This window comes from Talpa occidentalis, unplaced genomic scaffold (genome assembly GCF_014898055.3).
Source record: "Talpa occidentalis isolate TD23 unplaced genomic scaffold, MPIMG_talOcc4v2.1 talOcc4.16, whole genome shotgun sequence".
In the NCBI taxonomy this organism is placed as follows: domain Eukaryota; kingdom Metazoa; phylum Chordata; class Mammalia; order Eulipotyphla; family Talpidae; genus Talpa; species Talpa occidentalis.
This window is the reverse complement of record NW_023601653.1, coordinates 17,306,275-17,322,285: the sequence shown is the minus strand read 5'-3', so window position 1 is coordinate 17,322,285 and position 16,011 is coordinate 17,306,275. Positions and strand designations below refer to the sequence as shown.

Below are 16,011 nucleotides of genomic sequence, written 5' to 3'. Positions count from 1 at the left end.
TCTAGAAGTAACCAAGAGGAACATTTATACTATTTTACCATTAAGTTTCTAATGAAAGTTCGTCTTTGAAAGTGGACAAAACCGTTAAAAAAGATCCAAAAACCGAATACATTATTAAGCTCTGCTTTAAAGAGTACCTTATGTTCTCATAAAGCAAATTTAACACCACCTTAGCAATTATTTTGGAAAATAAGAACTGTTTTTCGTTTAGAAATACAATGTCCAGAATTGCTCCAAACCCACACCCAGGTAAAGACAGGCTTTGTCATTTGGTGGAAGAGAAAGGTCTCTGGGAGGCGGACAGAAAACAAGCCTTTGTTTCCACTAAGCAGGTAGAAATAGAAAAAAAAAAAAAAAAAAACTCCATTTAAAAAAAAAAAAAAACCTGGGTGAGTGTGAGCAGAGAATCTGCTATGGGCAAATCTCCCCCTCTACTTCCAGGTACAGGGAAAACCCTCCAAGACAGGAGCCCCAATATCTCAGTCTCCTTATCTGGCCAGGGGCAGGGTGGAAGCAACTCAGCTCCAGGAGTTCAAGTCCAACTCCGGGAACACGGCCGTTCCGGCATAACAACCTGGGCATCTCCACTAACTCCCCATGTAAAGGCAAAGGTGCTCAGATTTTAGGAGAAAGCCCTCAAAGACCTGTTCGGGGCTCGCGTTCCACCTGGCGCAGGAGCCCCCCAACACGGGGCTCCCCCTAAAGGGAGGTCCCCCAAGAGAAGGGAACCCCCAACTGCCCCTCTGGGTTTGAAGGGAAGCAACCCGGCCGGCGTCCCGGGGCAGGCAGGGGGAGCCCCACGCCCCGCCCCGAGGAGAAAGTCGCTCGCGAGCCCCGGGACGCGCTGCGCTCCCCACAAACTTCCCAGCGGCGGGGCGCGCGCCGCCACTCACCGGCGGCAGAAGTCATGGTTCTCCCCGCGGCTCGCTCCCCTCACTCCATGTTCCCTTTCAGTCCATTGTTTCCAGAGTTTGGGCAGAGGAGAGCCGCGGCCCTGGCCACATTCCGTCTCGCTGCCCCGCGGCGCTGCCTGAGCGCGGCACAAAGGATGCGGCGGGCTCCAGGGACCCGGCGGCGCTCGCGGGCGCGAGCCGCAGACAGCGGGCGGCCGGGCGGGCACGCGCGCCGCTCGCGGAACTCCGGGCGGACGGCCCAGCGCGCGCACGAGCCGCGCTCCCGCGCCCCCGCCGGCGCGCGCCCTGGCGAGCTGCAAAAAAAAAAAAAAAAAAAAAAAAAAAAAATCAACAAACCGTGCTTCAGGCGCCCCCTGCTAGCCGCAGCCGTAAAAGGCGGACAACCCCATCCAATCAGAGGTCTCGAAATTTATCCTTTGCCCGCCCCTCCCGCCTACACGCTAATCCCCTGCTCCAATAAACGTCTCAGAGGAGGGGGCGTGTCCTGCGAGGCATGCTGGGAGTTGTAGTTTTCTGCACACCCGGGGCTGGGCAGAAGCGGACGGGTCGGTGCTGCGTGTTCTCCCGCCTTCATTTCCCATCGTGCTGAGGCGGGTGGCATGGCGGAGAAGGATGACACCCGAGTTTGACGAAGAGGTGGTTTTTGAGGTAAGGGGAAGATGGCGGTGGGTGTGGACTGCCTTTGTTTGAGAAGGCCTAAGGGAAAGGCGAAGAGGCTCAGGCGAGGGGCCGATCGCAGGGCGAGGAAGCGAGGGGCGCCTCGGGGTCGGCGGCGAACCCCGGGGGTTTCTGGGCCTAGTTGGCCGCAGCCTGACAGGTGTGTCTCGGGGCGACCTGGCTGCACCCGCTTCCGCCTCAGGCCCGCCCGGGACTCCGGTCCGCGCGCGGCTGCCAGGCCTCGGGGCCGGCGCGAGCCCTGCGTGTTTCCCCCGGGGATGGGGGTCCCCGGGCGGGAGGACCAGGGCTGCGCTGGCTGGGGCGGGGCCGGGTCACGCATTTTGGAGACTCCCCAATAAAACTTAACCGCCCCCTTTTTAGTCCTCGGGTCTTTGCAGAAGTCTGTATCCAGAAGTGCCTCAGGTCGCTGTTCACGGTCGAGGCGTGGCGCCCGGGGGAAGGTTGCAGGTGCCAGTTTTCTGACACGGTTTAAGATCTCAGTGCGGGACCTGCCGTTGGTTATTAGACCCGGGGTGGCTCAGCATCCAGGTTTAATTCTTTTGTCCTTTGCGTGTTTTGCGCTCGATGGAGTCCATAGGATGTGAGACTCCGGGTGTGAGTGCTTTGTGTGGGACTATTTTAAGACGTTCTCTGCCATCTTGAATGAAAAAAAAAAATCAAGGCTGGTGTTTTTGTTGCCGTTTAGCTTCTCAGATACAGGTTAAAATTCATGCCCCAGGTATGCTTTATGTTCAGTTATGCAGCTAGGTTTTAAGAAAACGCTTTTAAATGGTGCATTTCGTGCACTAGAGCTCAGCACAAAATAGGTGCAGAATGATAAATGTGTGCAAAGATATGGACAGCCTGTACGTTAGAGAATGCAATTGGATACATCCATCTTTTCTTGCGGCCTCCTAGGAGCTACACGCAGTAAATGATATTGGAGGTAAATCTTGAACTGTGAATTGATTAATAAGATCAGACATCACCGGGAAGGAGAACAGAACACGCCCAAGATTGGGAGGTGTCAAAGTACCTGGTGTGGATTTTTCAGGGACTTGAGTGGCTACATAGAGTGCTTTGATGTGGCTAGAATGTGGAAATAGTGGAAGATGGGGCCATTTTACCACAATGAAGTCTGGTTTGGAGAAGCTCACTAGGAATTACAAGAATCTTGAAAATGAGAGAAAAAAATAATGGAATAATGACTTGGGCAGATATCTCTAAGGTAAAATCCAGGAAACAGTTACAGATTGAATGTGAGAGTTGAAGAGGAGACAAAAATCTAGGCTGCTTAAATAAATGAATTAAATAAAATTATCTTAAAAAATCTTGTCTGCTTAAATTTCTAGGGAATCTTAGATTTCTTTAGATTGTGGATAAATAGTAATGCATGTTCAAAGAACATTTCATTGTAGAAAATCAGTCACAAATTTAAAGTCATTCATAATCCTACCACTTCAAAATGGCCACGTTTAATATTATAGCATGTGTTCTTACAGGTTTTTTCCTATGCAAATTTATGTTTATGTGTGTGACTTCTTTTAACGCAAGAGATATACCTCATGGGCCTCCCGGTGGCGCAGAGGTTGAGCGCTGGGTTGCGAAGCTGCGCGCGGCCTCTGCGGCGCCGGTTCGATCCCCGGCTGCTCCCCGGCCACCAGAGGAGGGTCCCACATGGCGCGCAGACCTCTCCTGCCGCCCGCTGCTCCCTCAGCAGTGTACTTCGGTCCTTCTGCCTGCTCTGCTCCCGCTCTGGCTCTGGTGAATTCTCTCGCCCTCCCGCGCTTCTGACTGTACCCAGTGCATGTATAAACAAAACAAACAAACAAACCAGCAACAAATAAATAAAGCATGCCTCTATAAAAAAAAATAAAAAAAAAATAAAAAAAGAGATATACCTCATGGAATTTTGTATACATCTTCACTTCAATTTATCATAAACCTTTTCTATTTATTACTCCTTGAAAACATTATTCATAGCATAATATTTCATCATATGCATGTACCATAACCATTTTTCCATTATTGAATAAGTATATTGATTCAAAATACCATTATTATGAATTCAGACACAAGTCCATCTTTAGCTGCAACTCTGATTTTTCCATAGAATAATTTCTTGAAGGAAAACTGTGGATCAAAGAATATTAACCTTTTTTTAAAAGACTTATGCAGAAAGTTTATACCAATCATGTTTCCATTAGGAATTTTTTTTTTTTAAAGAAACAATAGTCCCAAAATAGAGTTTATGCCAAGCCTCACCAAGACTTCATACCTAACCTAATTGCAGTTTCAGCCACTTCCAAAAGTAGAATTTTAAAACAATCCATCTGGAGTTTTCTGGTCTGTACCAGTGAGATAATCTGCAAGATAAGACCCTACTGCTAAGGGAAGATGGCTTTGCCTGAAATAATCTTTTTTTTTATTTCACCCCCTTTTCTAACTATATAAACCTTCCAATTTGTATAGCTCTTTACATTGCCTTTCTGCTTGCTAGATGGGATGCTGTTCATTCCTGAGTGATTTAATAAAGACAATTAGATCTTTAAAATTAACTCTGTTGGGTTTTTGTTACTTAACAGGAATAAAAGTTAGTTTCACCAAATCTCAGCAAGTCTTATTAGTTTCCTTTAATCATTGTTAATTTGATAGAAAAAATTGTATTTTTGGTCGGATACTAGCTTTTAAAAAATTGATTTGTATGTTTTTATAACTTATACACTTCAATTCCATGTATATATTTTTTGTCCTTTTTTTTTTTGCTCTTTGCATTTATTTGTTAAATTTATCCTAATCATCATGTAAGAATTTTTTACTTCTCCATAGTATATCCATGTGATTTTGTGACATTTAAAGAACCCATTCTACTACTGACTGTCTTTGGGTAATTTTCATTTTGAGACTATACATGAATACTGTTACTGTGAATGTGAATGTTACTGTGAATGTTTTGTTGAACATGTTTCTGCTGCTTTATGGTTTTTCAACTTTATGATGGTGTGAAAGATGCATTTAATAGAAAGTGGGATACAATATGCACTCCTGCTGGTGCACAGTCCCAGTCAGCGTTTCTGGCTTAATGATATTTTGAGTTCACCATAGGTTATCAGGACATAGCCCCATCATAAATCGAGGAAGATCTGTACTAGATTTAAGTTCTTTGTTGGTTATATGTACCTCACGCGGCACACACTCTTTCAGTTATCAGAAGCTCTTTTACAGCTTTCTGATTTTGCCACAAATGAATTGCAGAAAATTTGAGTCATTCATCCTATTCTGAATCCTGCTCGCCTGGGAGGAATACCCCAAAATGAGAACTTTTTATCTGAAGGACTGCTACTTTTATCTCTTTGCATTATGTGTGCATCTAAACCCTTTTTTGTAACTTCTTTCTTAAAAGGATAACTTTTACACACTCATATCTGTCCTTGGTCACTTTATCTTTGTAATTCAACTCTGATATCTACTTGAATTCATTGCTTTTTCTTTTTTCAGGTCTGAAACCCTAAGCCCCCCTCCCTGCTTCATACTGATCTTTCTCCTTTCCGTACTTTTCAGAAAATTACTAAATGTTTTCTCTTTATTGGCAGTATGTTCAGGTTTAGCTTTTCACCCCAACACTAAAGCAATCAAATGCAAGGAGCCCACTCTCACACAACCTCCCACACTTAAAAAAAAAAAAAGTTAAAATGTCTCTTGCTTGAGATTGTCCTTTATACTTTTAAGTTTGTAATGTAGCTCTAAAGAACATTAAGGCAGTCTTTAGAAGTATCATTTGTAGTTTCTTCCCTACTTGCATTATTGATTTGACTAATGGAAGGAAATTGTTTTTGTCTGTGAATGTATACATTGATAGTTTTTGCTATTATGATAATGGAGCCTACTGTCTGGAAAAATACATATAAATTTAAGATATTATTATATCATCTTATTTTTCCTTAAAATCTATATACAGTTTCCTATAGTTCTTAAAACTTTGCAGATGTATTATGTAAAATAATCTACTTCTTTGTAGTAGCTGAGATTGGAAGCATAGTGAAATTCATGCTTTTATTAGTATCTGTAACAGAAGGAATATTAAGAGCTAATTGACATTATAAATTGACCATTAATACTAAAGCTAGTTTGTCATTAGATATGTAAGAATAAATTTGTTTAACCTGAATTATAACAGTTATTCTTGGGAAATAAGCCCTTGCTTTTTTTCTGTCTGGGTCTTGTGCTTTTTTTGTTTGTTTGTTTTATCTTTTTCACATGTCCTCAGGGCCCCAAATTAGATTTTAACACTTAAAAAAAAAAAAGTGTATATATAAACATTCTAAAAAGTGTATGTCTTATGTATTTTTATTGCATTTATTAAAGTGCAAGTTCCTTTGTCTCAAACTGTGATATACACACTAATTAAATTATTTTTTGTGGTTGTTATGATATCTTTTATAGTTGTATTGCAATCTTTTTTTTTTAACGCATTGTGGAAAAGGGACTAGACGTGGTAAAAAGACTCACATTAATTAGCAATGAGATCTTGAGTGAATTACTTAATTTCTGTAAAGTTTTGCTTCTTGTTTATTATATAAGGGAATTATACCAGATCATCCTTAAGCATTATAGTTTTCTTGACTCCGTTGGGTCGAGTAAATGAGAAAAAACCCTTAGAGGGTTTCATTAATTAGGGAATACAGTAGAGGAAGAGATTCTGCTTATTTCTAGTCTATTTTTAGCTCAGAAACCCTGGCTCAGTTTTAGTTTGCCTGTACCAGCTGTTCCCTGAGTTCCCAGAAGCGAATCATGCCTTACGGATTTAGGAGAAAAGGCCCAAAGCTCAATGTACTCCAAAGGAGCACAGTGTCAGGGGGTGTACTGATTTCATTACATCGGGATTTTTAGAATACTGCATATATGTCTACTGAGACTTGCTGTTGTTCCCAGGACAGGAGACCAACATACTTGTTAGTTATTTGAAATAATATACTTGCAGCTGTACATTTAAATACATTAAATCCACACTGTAATTTATCTGGCAGAATTGGTCTATTTATATCTTACTGTTGAGATTTTGCTGATTACTCCTCACCTATTTATCTCATATCTCTTTAACACCTTTTATAAATGGATTTTCTATTTCATCCTGCCCTGTCCTTTTTGTTTCACTTTTCTTTATAGATACTCCATTTCTGATGAAAGGGAATAGTGAATTATTTTAAGGTTTCCCTTTATCTCTTAACAGAACTACAATTCTGTCTCCCCTTTTGTTATCATCATTATATTTGGAAGGGAAAAAAACATGACTGCATTCTTATAATGTCTTCACCTTATTTTAATGTTTATTGTATGCGCTTCTCAAACTCAGCATATTGCCAATGTGTTTTCTACCTGGCTCTAATTTTTCATATAAAGCAGTTGAAAATGAGTTTTATTTCCTTACTTTGCTTCTACTTTACATCCAGTAAGTGGGCAATACATACCAATAATTAACCACATATCAAATGATATTAAGGGTAACATCAGAACCAGGGACAGCTCAGATCCACCACTACTACCTTTTGTTCCTTAAGACCATGTTACTGTGACTCTATCTTCTCACTTTGGATCTCTCATTCTCCTTTTGATGGGCATATTTCATTTTGTTTTGGACTTAGATACTATTGTACTTAAGTACATTTATACGTTATATAGAAAAAACTTAAAACTCAACTCTTTTGAAACTTTGCTGTTTATATATTTCACATCATTAATTGGATAGGATGCTTTATAGTGAAAAATATTAGAAGCTAACAACCAGGAACTTTTATGAATGTATGTCGTACCTGCTTCTGGTTTAAAATATTTTTAAGTAAACAAATACTAAGTAATATTCTTTGAAAGCATTTTTAAAATCTCAGTCTTGCTATTACTACTGCAGTTACGATATAATACTGAGTGGCACTGAAGAAATTTATGTTCAGATTTTTTCAAAGAGCTGCTTCTGATAGGAAAATGCTTAGTAATGATGAAGACACGCCCTCCACTTCAGTGGCCATTTTGTAGTGTAGTTCTTCTGGAGAAACAAGTGGGAACCATCAACGAAAGAAATGTACAGATCAAAAGAATATGGGCAAGATGCAGTAAATGTTTCATCTAGGTCATTTGGAGAAATTAGAACTATGCTATCTGTGAGTAATTTATTTACTTATACAAGTTTTTTTTTGGATCCTTTAGCTTATTTATTCTTTTGAATACTATATTGCAAAGCAATATCTAATTAGATATTGAGGAACAATTAAATTAACACTTCAATCTGGAGCTTTGATTTAGTAATTTAGATGTTGAAATGTGTGAACACAAAAAGTATTTTCTGTTATTTTATAATGTCTTTAATTTTGCAAGGTACTGTTCTGTGATATTATCCAAGGTTTGTGTATGGGGGGAGGATAAGTTTTCTTTAAATTATACTTTTTGATTGTTACTGAGTTAAAAGTGAGTAGTCTATAGAAATTAATATATTAGCAATGTAATTTATAGTAATGGAGAAATTTGCTTTCCTTTGTATGGTTTTGTTAATTATGACAGAATTTTACTCTTTGTATACCAAAAGCATCATTAAAAATAGAGAAAATAAGCTACCTTGTGTAATTTACTAATGACCTTCTTCCTCATAGCTTATTTTGTGGTGGTCTGCAGTTTACCTGGAAAGAAATAAGTAAATAATGGCAGTTGACAATAGCAGTTCATCTGTCTTGTTCATCATTTATTTGTTGAAGAAACTGGGTATTTTGATCTGTAGAATTTCCATGTTCTATTTTTTGTTAATTTCCTAGCATAAGATGGTATTTGGTTTAGCACAAATTTCTCTGTTTTAATATACTTCTTTTTAAATCTTGTTTCCCAGAGACTATCATGAGTTTTGTTTTACTAGCTGAACAAGTTTTAGAATCCCATAGCTTTCTTATTTTGTACTTAAGAAAACTGAGACAAAAAGAGAATTTTCTTGAAACATAGCAACCTACCTGAAAAATATCAGACCACTCAGTAATCTTTCTGGGTACTGTTGAAAGCCAGGTAAATAAACATCTTATCAGGAGTGTCATAGAATGAAACTTTTTACTAAGGAATCTGTGTTGTTCGGTTTTCTCCTCTGTGCCTAGATATTGTCTGACACATAGAAGATTTCAGTTAGTATTTATTATTGTATGAGTTGCCGAGTTTTGCAATGTTTGGCCTGTTCTTCCCTCTAAGCCTAGAACCTGAAAACATACAGCTCCTTCTAGTTAAGGGTTTAAAGAATTTTAGAAGAGAAAAGCTAACAATAAAAGCATTTTATCCAATTACCTCCATTTCTGCAATAGTTAATCGATCGTCCTTTTCAAAAGTAAACCAGCAATAATGGTTCTGGTACTTCAATAGGATGCCCTGTGAATCATGTAGAATAAATAATATATTAAATGAGTGGCTCATACTTTATATATCCATCATTGTGGGACCTGATACCTTTATTGTGATTGGGACCATGAAGTACAGGTAGTCTAGGATTTGACTCATTTTCTTGAAGTGTCTTTTTCAGCCAAAATGTTGGGGTTTTCTGATTTTTTTTTTTTTCCAAAAAAAAATATGTTTCAACCATCAGAACAATCACAGTACAACTTAAGACTTTTGGGTATCTTTCCTTTAGCAAAATTCTTTCTTGATTCTGTGATGTGTGTTTTTTGTCAGCTAAAATTTACAGGAATAGTGAACCACAAGGATTTCCTGAGGAGAAGCTCCCACATGCTGTGTCTGAAGTTTCTCATATTTCTTTTGGCGGCAGAAACATTCTCCAATACTACAAAATTACAGTTTGAGTCCAGTGCTAATAATTTTTCTTCAAAAAACAACTTAACTAAAACATTTGTGGTTTTATTTTGCTTGAACCAACGAAAAAAATAACAGAAAATTGCCTATTACCACCTATTCTGCCTTGTGCTCACAAAAACTCCCTTTTTAAAGCTGCCATCAACCTGTAATAGTACTCAGTAAATGAAAATTAGAGGGGCCTCCCTGGTGGCACAAGGGTTTAAGCACAGTACTATGAAGCAATCCGCAGCCTCTGCAGCACGAGTTCGATCCCTGGCCGGCCAGGAAGCAACCTACATGGCGAGGCAGACCTCTCCTGTCTCGCCTGCTGCTCCCCTCAACAGTGTACTTCAGTCAATCCGCCTGTTCTGTTCCCCGCTGTCTCTGGTGAATCCTCTTACCCCCTGCATCTCTGGGCCATACCCCAGCTCTTGTATGCATAAATAAATAAATCTTTTAAAAAATAAAAAATAAAGGAAAATTAGAAATATCTGTGTATTAGTTCTTAAACCTAATAGCCCTAAACTTCCAAATGTAGTAGTTGTAGTTAGGACTATTATAATAGGAAGCTTTACTTTGCTGTAAAAAAAATATATAAATTATTTTATGTTGACTGATCAGGTTCAATATTAAGACATCTTTTGCCTTTTTCCCTCTCATTCTTTCATGCATGTACAGACTACAAACAGCTCGTCAATCTGGTTTTATATTCCACATTGAAATTAACCTTTTCAGAACTGTAACTTCTCAAATTTTGTTATGGCTATTCTTTGTTAATACAATTATCCACAAAAAAGACTATTTTAAAAACTGTTCCTCCCATTCCAAGAATATATCTGTTTAAGGTATGATTTTCTTCATCTACTTCATCTAAAAACAATGAACTGCCAGTTTGTATGCAGAAGCAGATATAAGAATCTAGCTATCTCATTACCTAAGATAATAAAGAGATTTGCAAATGTGTAAACCAATCCACTTTTCTCAATATACTTTTTCATTAAAACATGTATTTGCATTAATATTATAATTGGTTTATTATATTTTTAGGTAAACTGATATTTAATTTTTTTTTTCAGTTTTGATTCCTACTATGAAAAATATTGTTAACTATCTACATAAGCAAAAGCTCTTTGAGACTCAATTTTTAAGACCATAAGGGGATCTTTTTTCTATTTTTAAAGATTTATTTATGCATACAAGAACTGGGGTACAGGCCAGAGGTGCAGAGGATGAGAGGATTCACCAGAGACAGTGGGGAACAGGCAAATTGACTGAAATGCACTGCTGAGGGGAGCAGCAGGCAAGACAGGAGAGGTCTACTGTGTCATGTGGGTTAGCTCCCTAGCCCTCATGTTGCAATTGCTTTGGTAACTTCATAGTGCTACAACTTAACCCCTTGTGCCACCAGGGAGGCCCCATAAAGGGATCTTGAGACCAAAAAATTTCATCTCAATATGTTTGTTTTTTTTTTTTTAAGATCAAATAGTACACAGTTAGCAATTTCAGAGAAAATATGATGGTAATTTTATCCCCACCTTTTTTTATTAATATAAAATAATTTTACTAAAACCTCCTTTGGAGTCTTAAAAATTATTCATTGTGTTACAAGGTCTATCTTGGTCAATTTCAATTGGCTAATGTTCAGTTTCTTAACAAAGGGATGCTTGTTTTCATTTGTATGTTTTCATTGGTTCCATATTAAGCTTTATCTTGGCTCTAGAGATCAACGCATAGAAGTAGAAGTAATACAAATATACTATCATAAACACAAATGAATAGAGCTTTAGTGTTCTTACAATCTAAGTTTATATATTAGAAAGTGATATGATTTGCACTAACAGTTAAAATAGAAAGGTGCAGATATGACATATGATAATGACTGGGATTATGTTTTATCGGACCAGCAGTATCTTTTTAACTACTCTCCAAAGCTTGTCTACTCTGAAATTTTGTCAAATACTGGGACAAAAAGCCATTGAAACAAAGCACAAGCCATAATTTTCCAGAACTGTAAAACAGTGTGTCTGGGATGACAATGATGAATTCTGTCACTAAACATGAAGGAGAAACTAGAACTTCCAAGGCATCGTTCATAACTGCACAGCGTAAGTGGATATGTCACACCTTTGACAAGGAGCTTTGTGGAATTAGCCAAAAAGTTCCTGAGATGTTTTATTTTTGGAGAAAAAGCTAAATAAGCTACTTTATCAAATGACACTGTTGGCATTATCACTAGTAAACAAGGTAAATGATTAATGCTGCAATTTTTGAAATATGAAATAACAAGTATTCCAGATTATGATGATGCAAACTGTTTATGGAAACTCTTAGTTTATCTATAGAATATATATGGGGAAAAAAGTATTGTTTCTCTGCTGTTTAAGAAAGTCTGTGCTTGCAGATAATCCATTTTGTTACTTTGTGAGCTGTGACATAAACCGGTAAATGAGAGGACCTTGGGTTAGTGCTAAGATATTGCCAAGTGTGCACACATTACAATTGAATGAAGTTTTGAATAAAATGAAGTTTTCATCCCATGCAGTTTTGTAAGCCAATGTTACCTTAATAAAATAATTCAAAAAATTTTCCCACATCCCAAGCCTCTTTCCAGAAAACAGCAATCAAGAATGTGCCTATGATCTTGAATGACTGATTAGTTAAAACTAAAGTTAGCAAACTAAGGTGGTTGGGCTAGACTTGTCCCTTCTTCCTCCGCCTATATTTATATGGCAAAGAATGATTTGCATTTTTTAAGATTTATTTTATTTGTTTATGTATACACAAGCTGGAGTGTAGGCCAGAGGTGCGGGGTGGGGTGTATGTGAGAGGGTTGACTGGAGACAGACTGGGGAGCAGAACAGGCGGTTTGACTGAAATACACTGCTAAGGGGAGCAGTGGGCAAGACAGGAGAGGTCTGCTGCACCATGTGGGTTAGCTCCCTGGCCAGGGATCGAACTGCTGCTGATAGTTTCATAGTGCTGAGACTTAACCTCTTGTACCAACAGGGAGGTCCCGGTTTTTGCATTTTTTAATGGTTGGGAATAAATGCTACTTAGTGACACATGAAAATCATATGAAGTTCAAATTTCAGGGTCCATAAAGTTTTGTTATAACATAGCCACACTCAGGTTTATGTAATTATATATACACTGCTGCCTTCACACAGTTGATCAATTGGGACCACAATGGTAGGGCCTGCAAAGTCTAAAATACTTACTATCTGGCTTTTACAGAAAAAGTTTGATGACCCTTGAATTGTAATAACTTACTTTGATCCATCTTATTTATTGTTTTTCCCCATGGGAGTTCATTTGAAGAAAGGATCTTAACTGCCTTGAAAACAAAAAAATTTTTTTAAGTATGTAAACTTTTCAAAAGGTCAGCTGAGTGAACTAGCATTTTTGTTCTTTTGCCACTCTCTGGGAAGAGCAGGGTGGGGTTCACAGTTTAGTTTGAAAATTCAGATTTAAGTAATTCAAGACAGTGGAAGGAGTATGTCTTTTAAAATAGTACTTTATAGGTGATACAAAGATTAACCTATTTATGCCACCAGAGAGTTTAAATCTGGTAAAGGGATGTGAAGCATTTTCTTCTTCATAGTATAATTTTTTCTTAAAAGATAGATTACACATAGTTTAAAATGGAGGCATTTGACTCATCTTCCTGTTCTTTCAAATTGATACCCAGCAAATTGCTATCAGTCCAGCAAATTCCACTCTTCCTCATTTTTCCAAACTCAAGGTTCTCTTTCCAAAATATGTTGTTCTGATTTAACTGTTTCTCCTGTGTTTTTGTAGCATATACTGAATCCTGTAATTATTAATTGCTTAGTGTCTCTGTACTGAACTATAAGTAAGCTTCTATAATAGCTCCCTCTATAGCTACTGGAGGGACTGTTTGTTGTAGGTAGTATGTTTTATTTCAGATAATTGGCTTTGAAGTCGGACTTACCCTGATTTCTCTAACCAAATCTGGTTTCTCATCTATGAAATGGGGATAACAAGGTGATGATGATAATTATAATAGCAACAATTATAATACCTTTTAGAGTTTGTTGTGATCACTTAAGTGAGGGAATACAAATAAAATCTTAGTTAAGTTTTAGACGTACACTACTGTGCTCACTTTGTTGCTATATTTTTTTGTCAATGTGTATTATAAGGTAAGGACCCTTTTTAATAAATATTTTGTTGAATCGAATCAAGGTTTATTTTTATCACCAACTTTGTGCTTCAGAGAAGAAGCTAAAATTAAAGCTTCTCTCTATCCAGAAAGACTTGTCCCATAGATTTCTATCCAAAGGTGATGATGATGTTTCTGTTTGATGGGGTTAGGGTGATTTTTTTCTTTGTTTAGTTTTTTTGATCTATTTTAAAATCCATATTCTTTCTACATAGCTTATATAAAGTTGAATTATAAATCAAGTGTTTCTATGTGCCAGGGACTATTGTAAGTGCTTTATATTTATTTAGTTCTCATGATAACCCTTTGCACTAAGAGTTACTACTGTTTCTATTTTCAGATGAAACAACGAAGTACAGACACATTAGAAATGTTCATAGGTTACTCAGCTAGTAAGAGGCAGAGTTGGGATTTGACCAAAAGTCTGGCTCCAGAGTTTGTGTGTTATTTTATTATTTTTAAAAAAGATTTATTTATTTATTTATTTATTTATTTATACAAGAACTGGGGTATAAGCCAGAGGTGCTGGAGGTTAGAGGATTCACCAGAGAGAGTGAGGTGAGAGGATTCACAGGCAGACTGACTGAAATACACTGCTGAGGGGAGCAGTGGGCTAGGCAGGAGAGGTCTGCTGCGCCATGTGGGTTGCTCCCTGGCTGGTGGGATCCAACTAGTGCTGTAGTGGCTGGCAGAAGCTTAATGGCTTGTCTTTAACCCCTGCGCCACCAGCAAAGCCCAGAGTTTGTGTTCTTTACCACTTGTAATGCTTTTGCTAGCCACAATATCTCTCATTTGCCATATGCTTATATATGAGATGTGGCTTATCTTGAGTAACTTTCTCGAAGTTTTAAGTTTGTTGACATTGCCAGACATGTGGTAGAAAATAAATATTTGTGTTTGAATTAATGAATTAATATAATGGTATAACATTATAATTACTGTTGTACACTCATTGTGTAATAATTCTTGACTTCAAGTAATAACTTTTCTATGGAAGTCTAGCTGCTGTCTAGAGCCAGGATTGGCTATTCTTAAGCAACCTATTATAAAACTACAAAAATTTGAGCAAAGAAATTATTTAACAAGTCTATTTATATTCCTAAATTCATTTTTACTTGCTGGTAAAAAATCTCTTTACTGCTCAAAAAAGTCTTTGTGTTTTATTTAGAGTTTTGTCCTTTTTTGGATCCTTCTGTTAATTTTTTTTAAAAAAGGTTTAGTTATGTATAAAAGAGCTGGGATGTAGATCAGAGGTTGGGGGGATCGGTGAGAGGATTCACCAGACATGGAGTGGGGAGTAGAACAGGCAGATTGACTGAAATACACTGCTATGGGAAGGAGCGGGTGATGCAGGAGAGGTCTGCTGAGCCATGTGGGTTAGCTGTGGATACCTTGATAGTGCTGAGACTTGAACCCCTTGCGCCACCAGAGAGGTCCTAAATTTTTTTTTAATGTTAAAAAAATTGTGACAGAGAATTCAGTTCTTTATAGAAAAGGCCTTAAAAACTTGGGCTATACTGGCCATGCTAGTGAAGTTGTATTGAATTTGGTCTCTAAAACTTTTAAAATAGTAATGATCTTGAAGTTTGCTTTATTTTATATGTCACTTTCAGAATTCTCCACTTTACCAGTACTTACAGGATCTTGGACACACAGATTTTGAAATATGTTCTTCTCTGTCACAAAAACAAGAAAACAGCACAGCAACAGATGGAGAACAAAAGCTTCCTACAAGTGCCCTGCCCAAAGTAAGAGAGCATGCCCATTCTTTATAATTTATTCTTTCATTCTTTACTGATTATTTATTTATTTTGCATTTTAAATAGCTTTTTTTTTAAAATATTTTATTTTATATAATTCTTACATCATTTTTCATCTTTGCACAATGTATGCATTTAATATTTTTTAAAAAGAGAGCACAAGTTATATTATAGCAAATTGATATTTTATAAATGGTTTTAGGGATATATGATGTGTGGATATTTCTGTCTCAATTTCTGGTGCCCTTATTGCAGCAATTTTATATACTTTCATATAGTTAATATCTCATAGTTGATGCACAGCCTTGTGAGGCTGAAATAGTAGAAACTCTCCATTATGTACTTTCAAATGCATTTACTAGATTCATATGTATTCTATTAGCCATACTCACTAAAGTAAGAAAATATTCCAGTACATTTTAGTTTTAATAAAAGGAATTTTAATAGGAAAAAAATAACCAAATTACCTATTCCTTGAGCATTCTAGTTTAATCAAATCTAGTTTATTACAAAACTCAATTACTATTGGGAAGAAGTATTTAAATATTCAATTGGTCATTTACGCCATGATGACAGAAAGAGAAGGTTCTTTTATTTTCTTCTTTTTAGAAAAACCCCTAAAATGTTAGGTGACTAAGAAGAGCCAATTTAAAATGCACCTAAAATGTAGAATTAGGAAAGTTTA

At 37.5% G+C, this 16,011-nt stretch overlaps 2 protein-coding genes across 3 annotated transcripts in view; one reads left to right on the top strand and one right to left on the bottom strand.

Moving 5' to 3' along the window:
* Nucleotides 1–1,060, bottom strand: part of FGD6 (FYVE, RhoGEF and PH domain containing 6) — a 102,819-nt gene extending 101,759 nt beyond the window's left edge. Inside the window, exon 1 of the mRNA XM_037513856.2 lies at nt 894–1,060. Within this exon, the coding sequence (XP_037369753.1) occupies nt 894–909 (16 nt within the window). The 5' untranslated portion in view covers nt 910–1,060. The remainder of the gene's footprint in view (nt 1–893) is intronic.
* Nucleotides 1,061–1,423: 363 nt separating this feature from the next.
* The window catches only part of VEZT (vezatin, adherens junctions transmembrane protein), a 68,151-nt gene continuing 53,563 nt past the window's right edge, over nt 1,424–16,011 (top strand). Inside the window, exons 1-2 of one of the 2 annotated variants that reach the window (XM_037513854.2) lie at nt 1,424–1,562; nt 15,180–15,314. In XM_037513854.2, coding sequence (XP_037369751.1) covers nt 1,527–1,562; nt 15,180–15,314 — 171 coding nt within the window. In that variant the 5' untranslated portion in view covers nt 1,424–1,526. Of the gene's footprint in view, nt 1,563–15,179; nt 15,315–16,011 lie in introns of those variants that run through there. The other variant, XM_037513855.2, reaches the window with a different exon arrangement.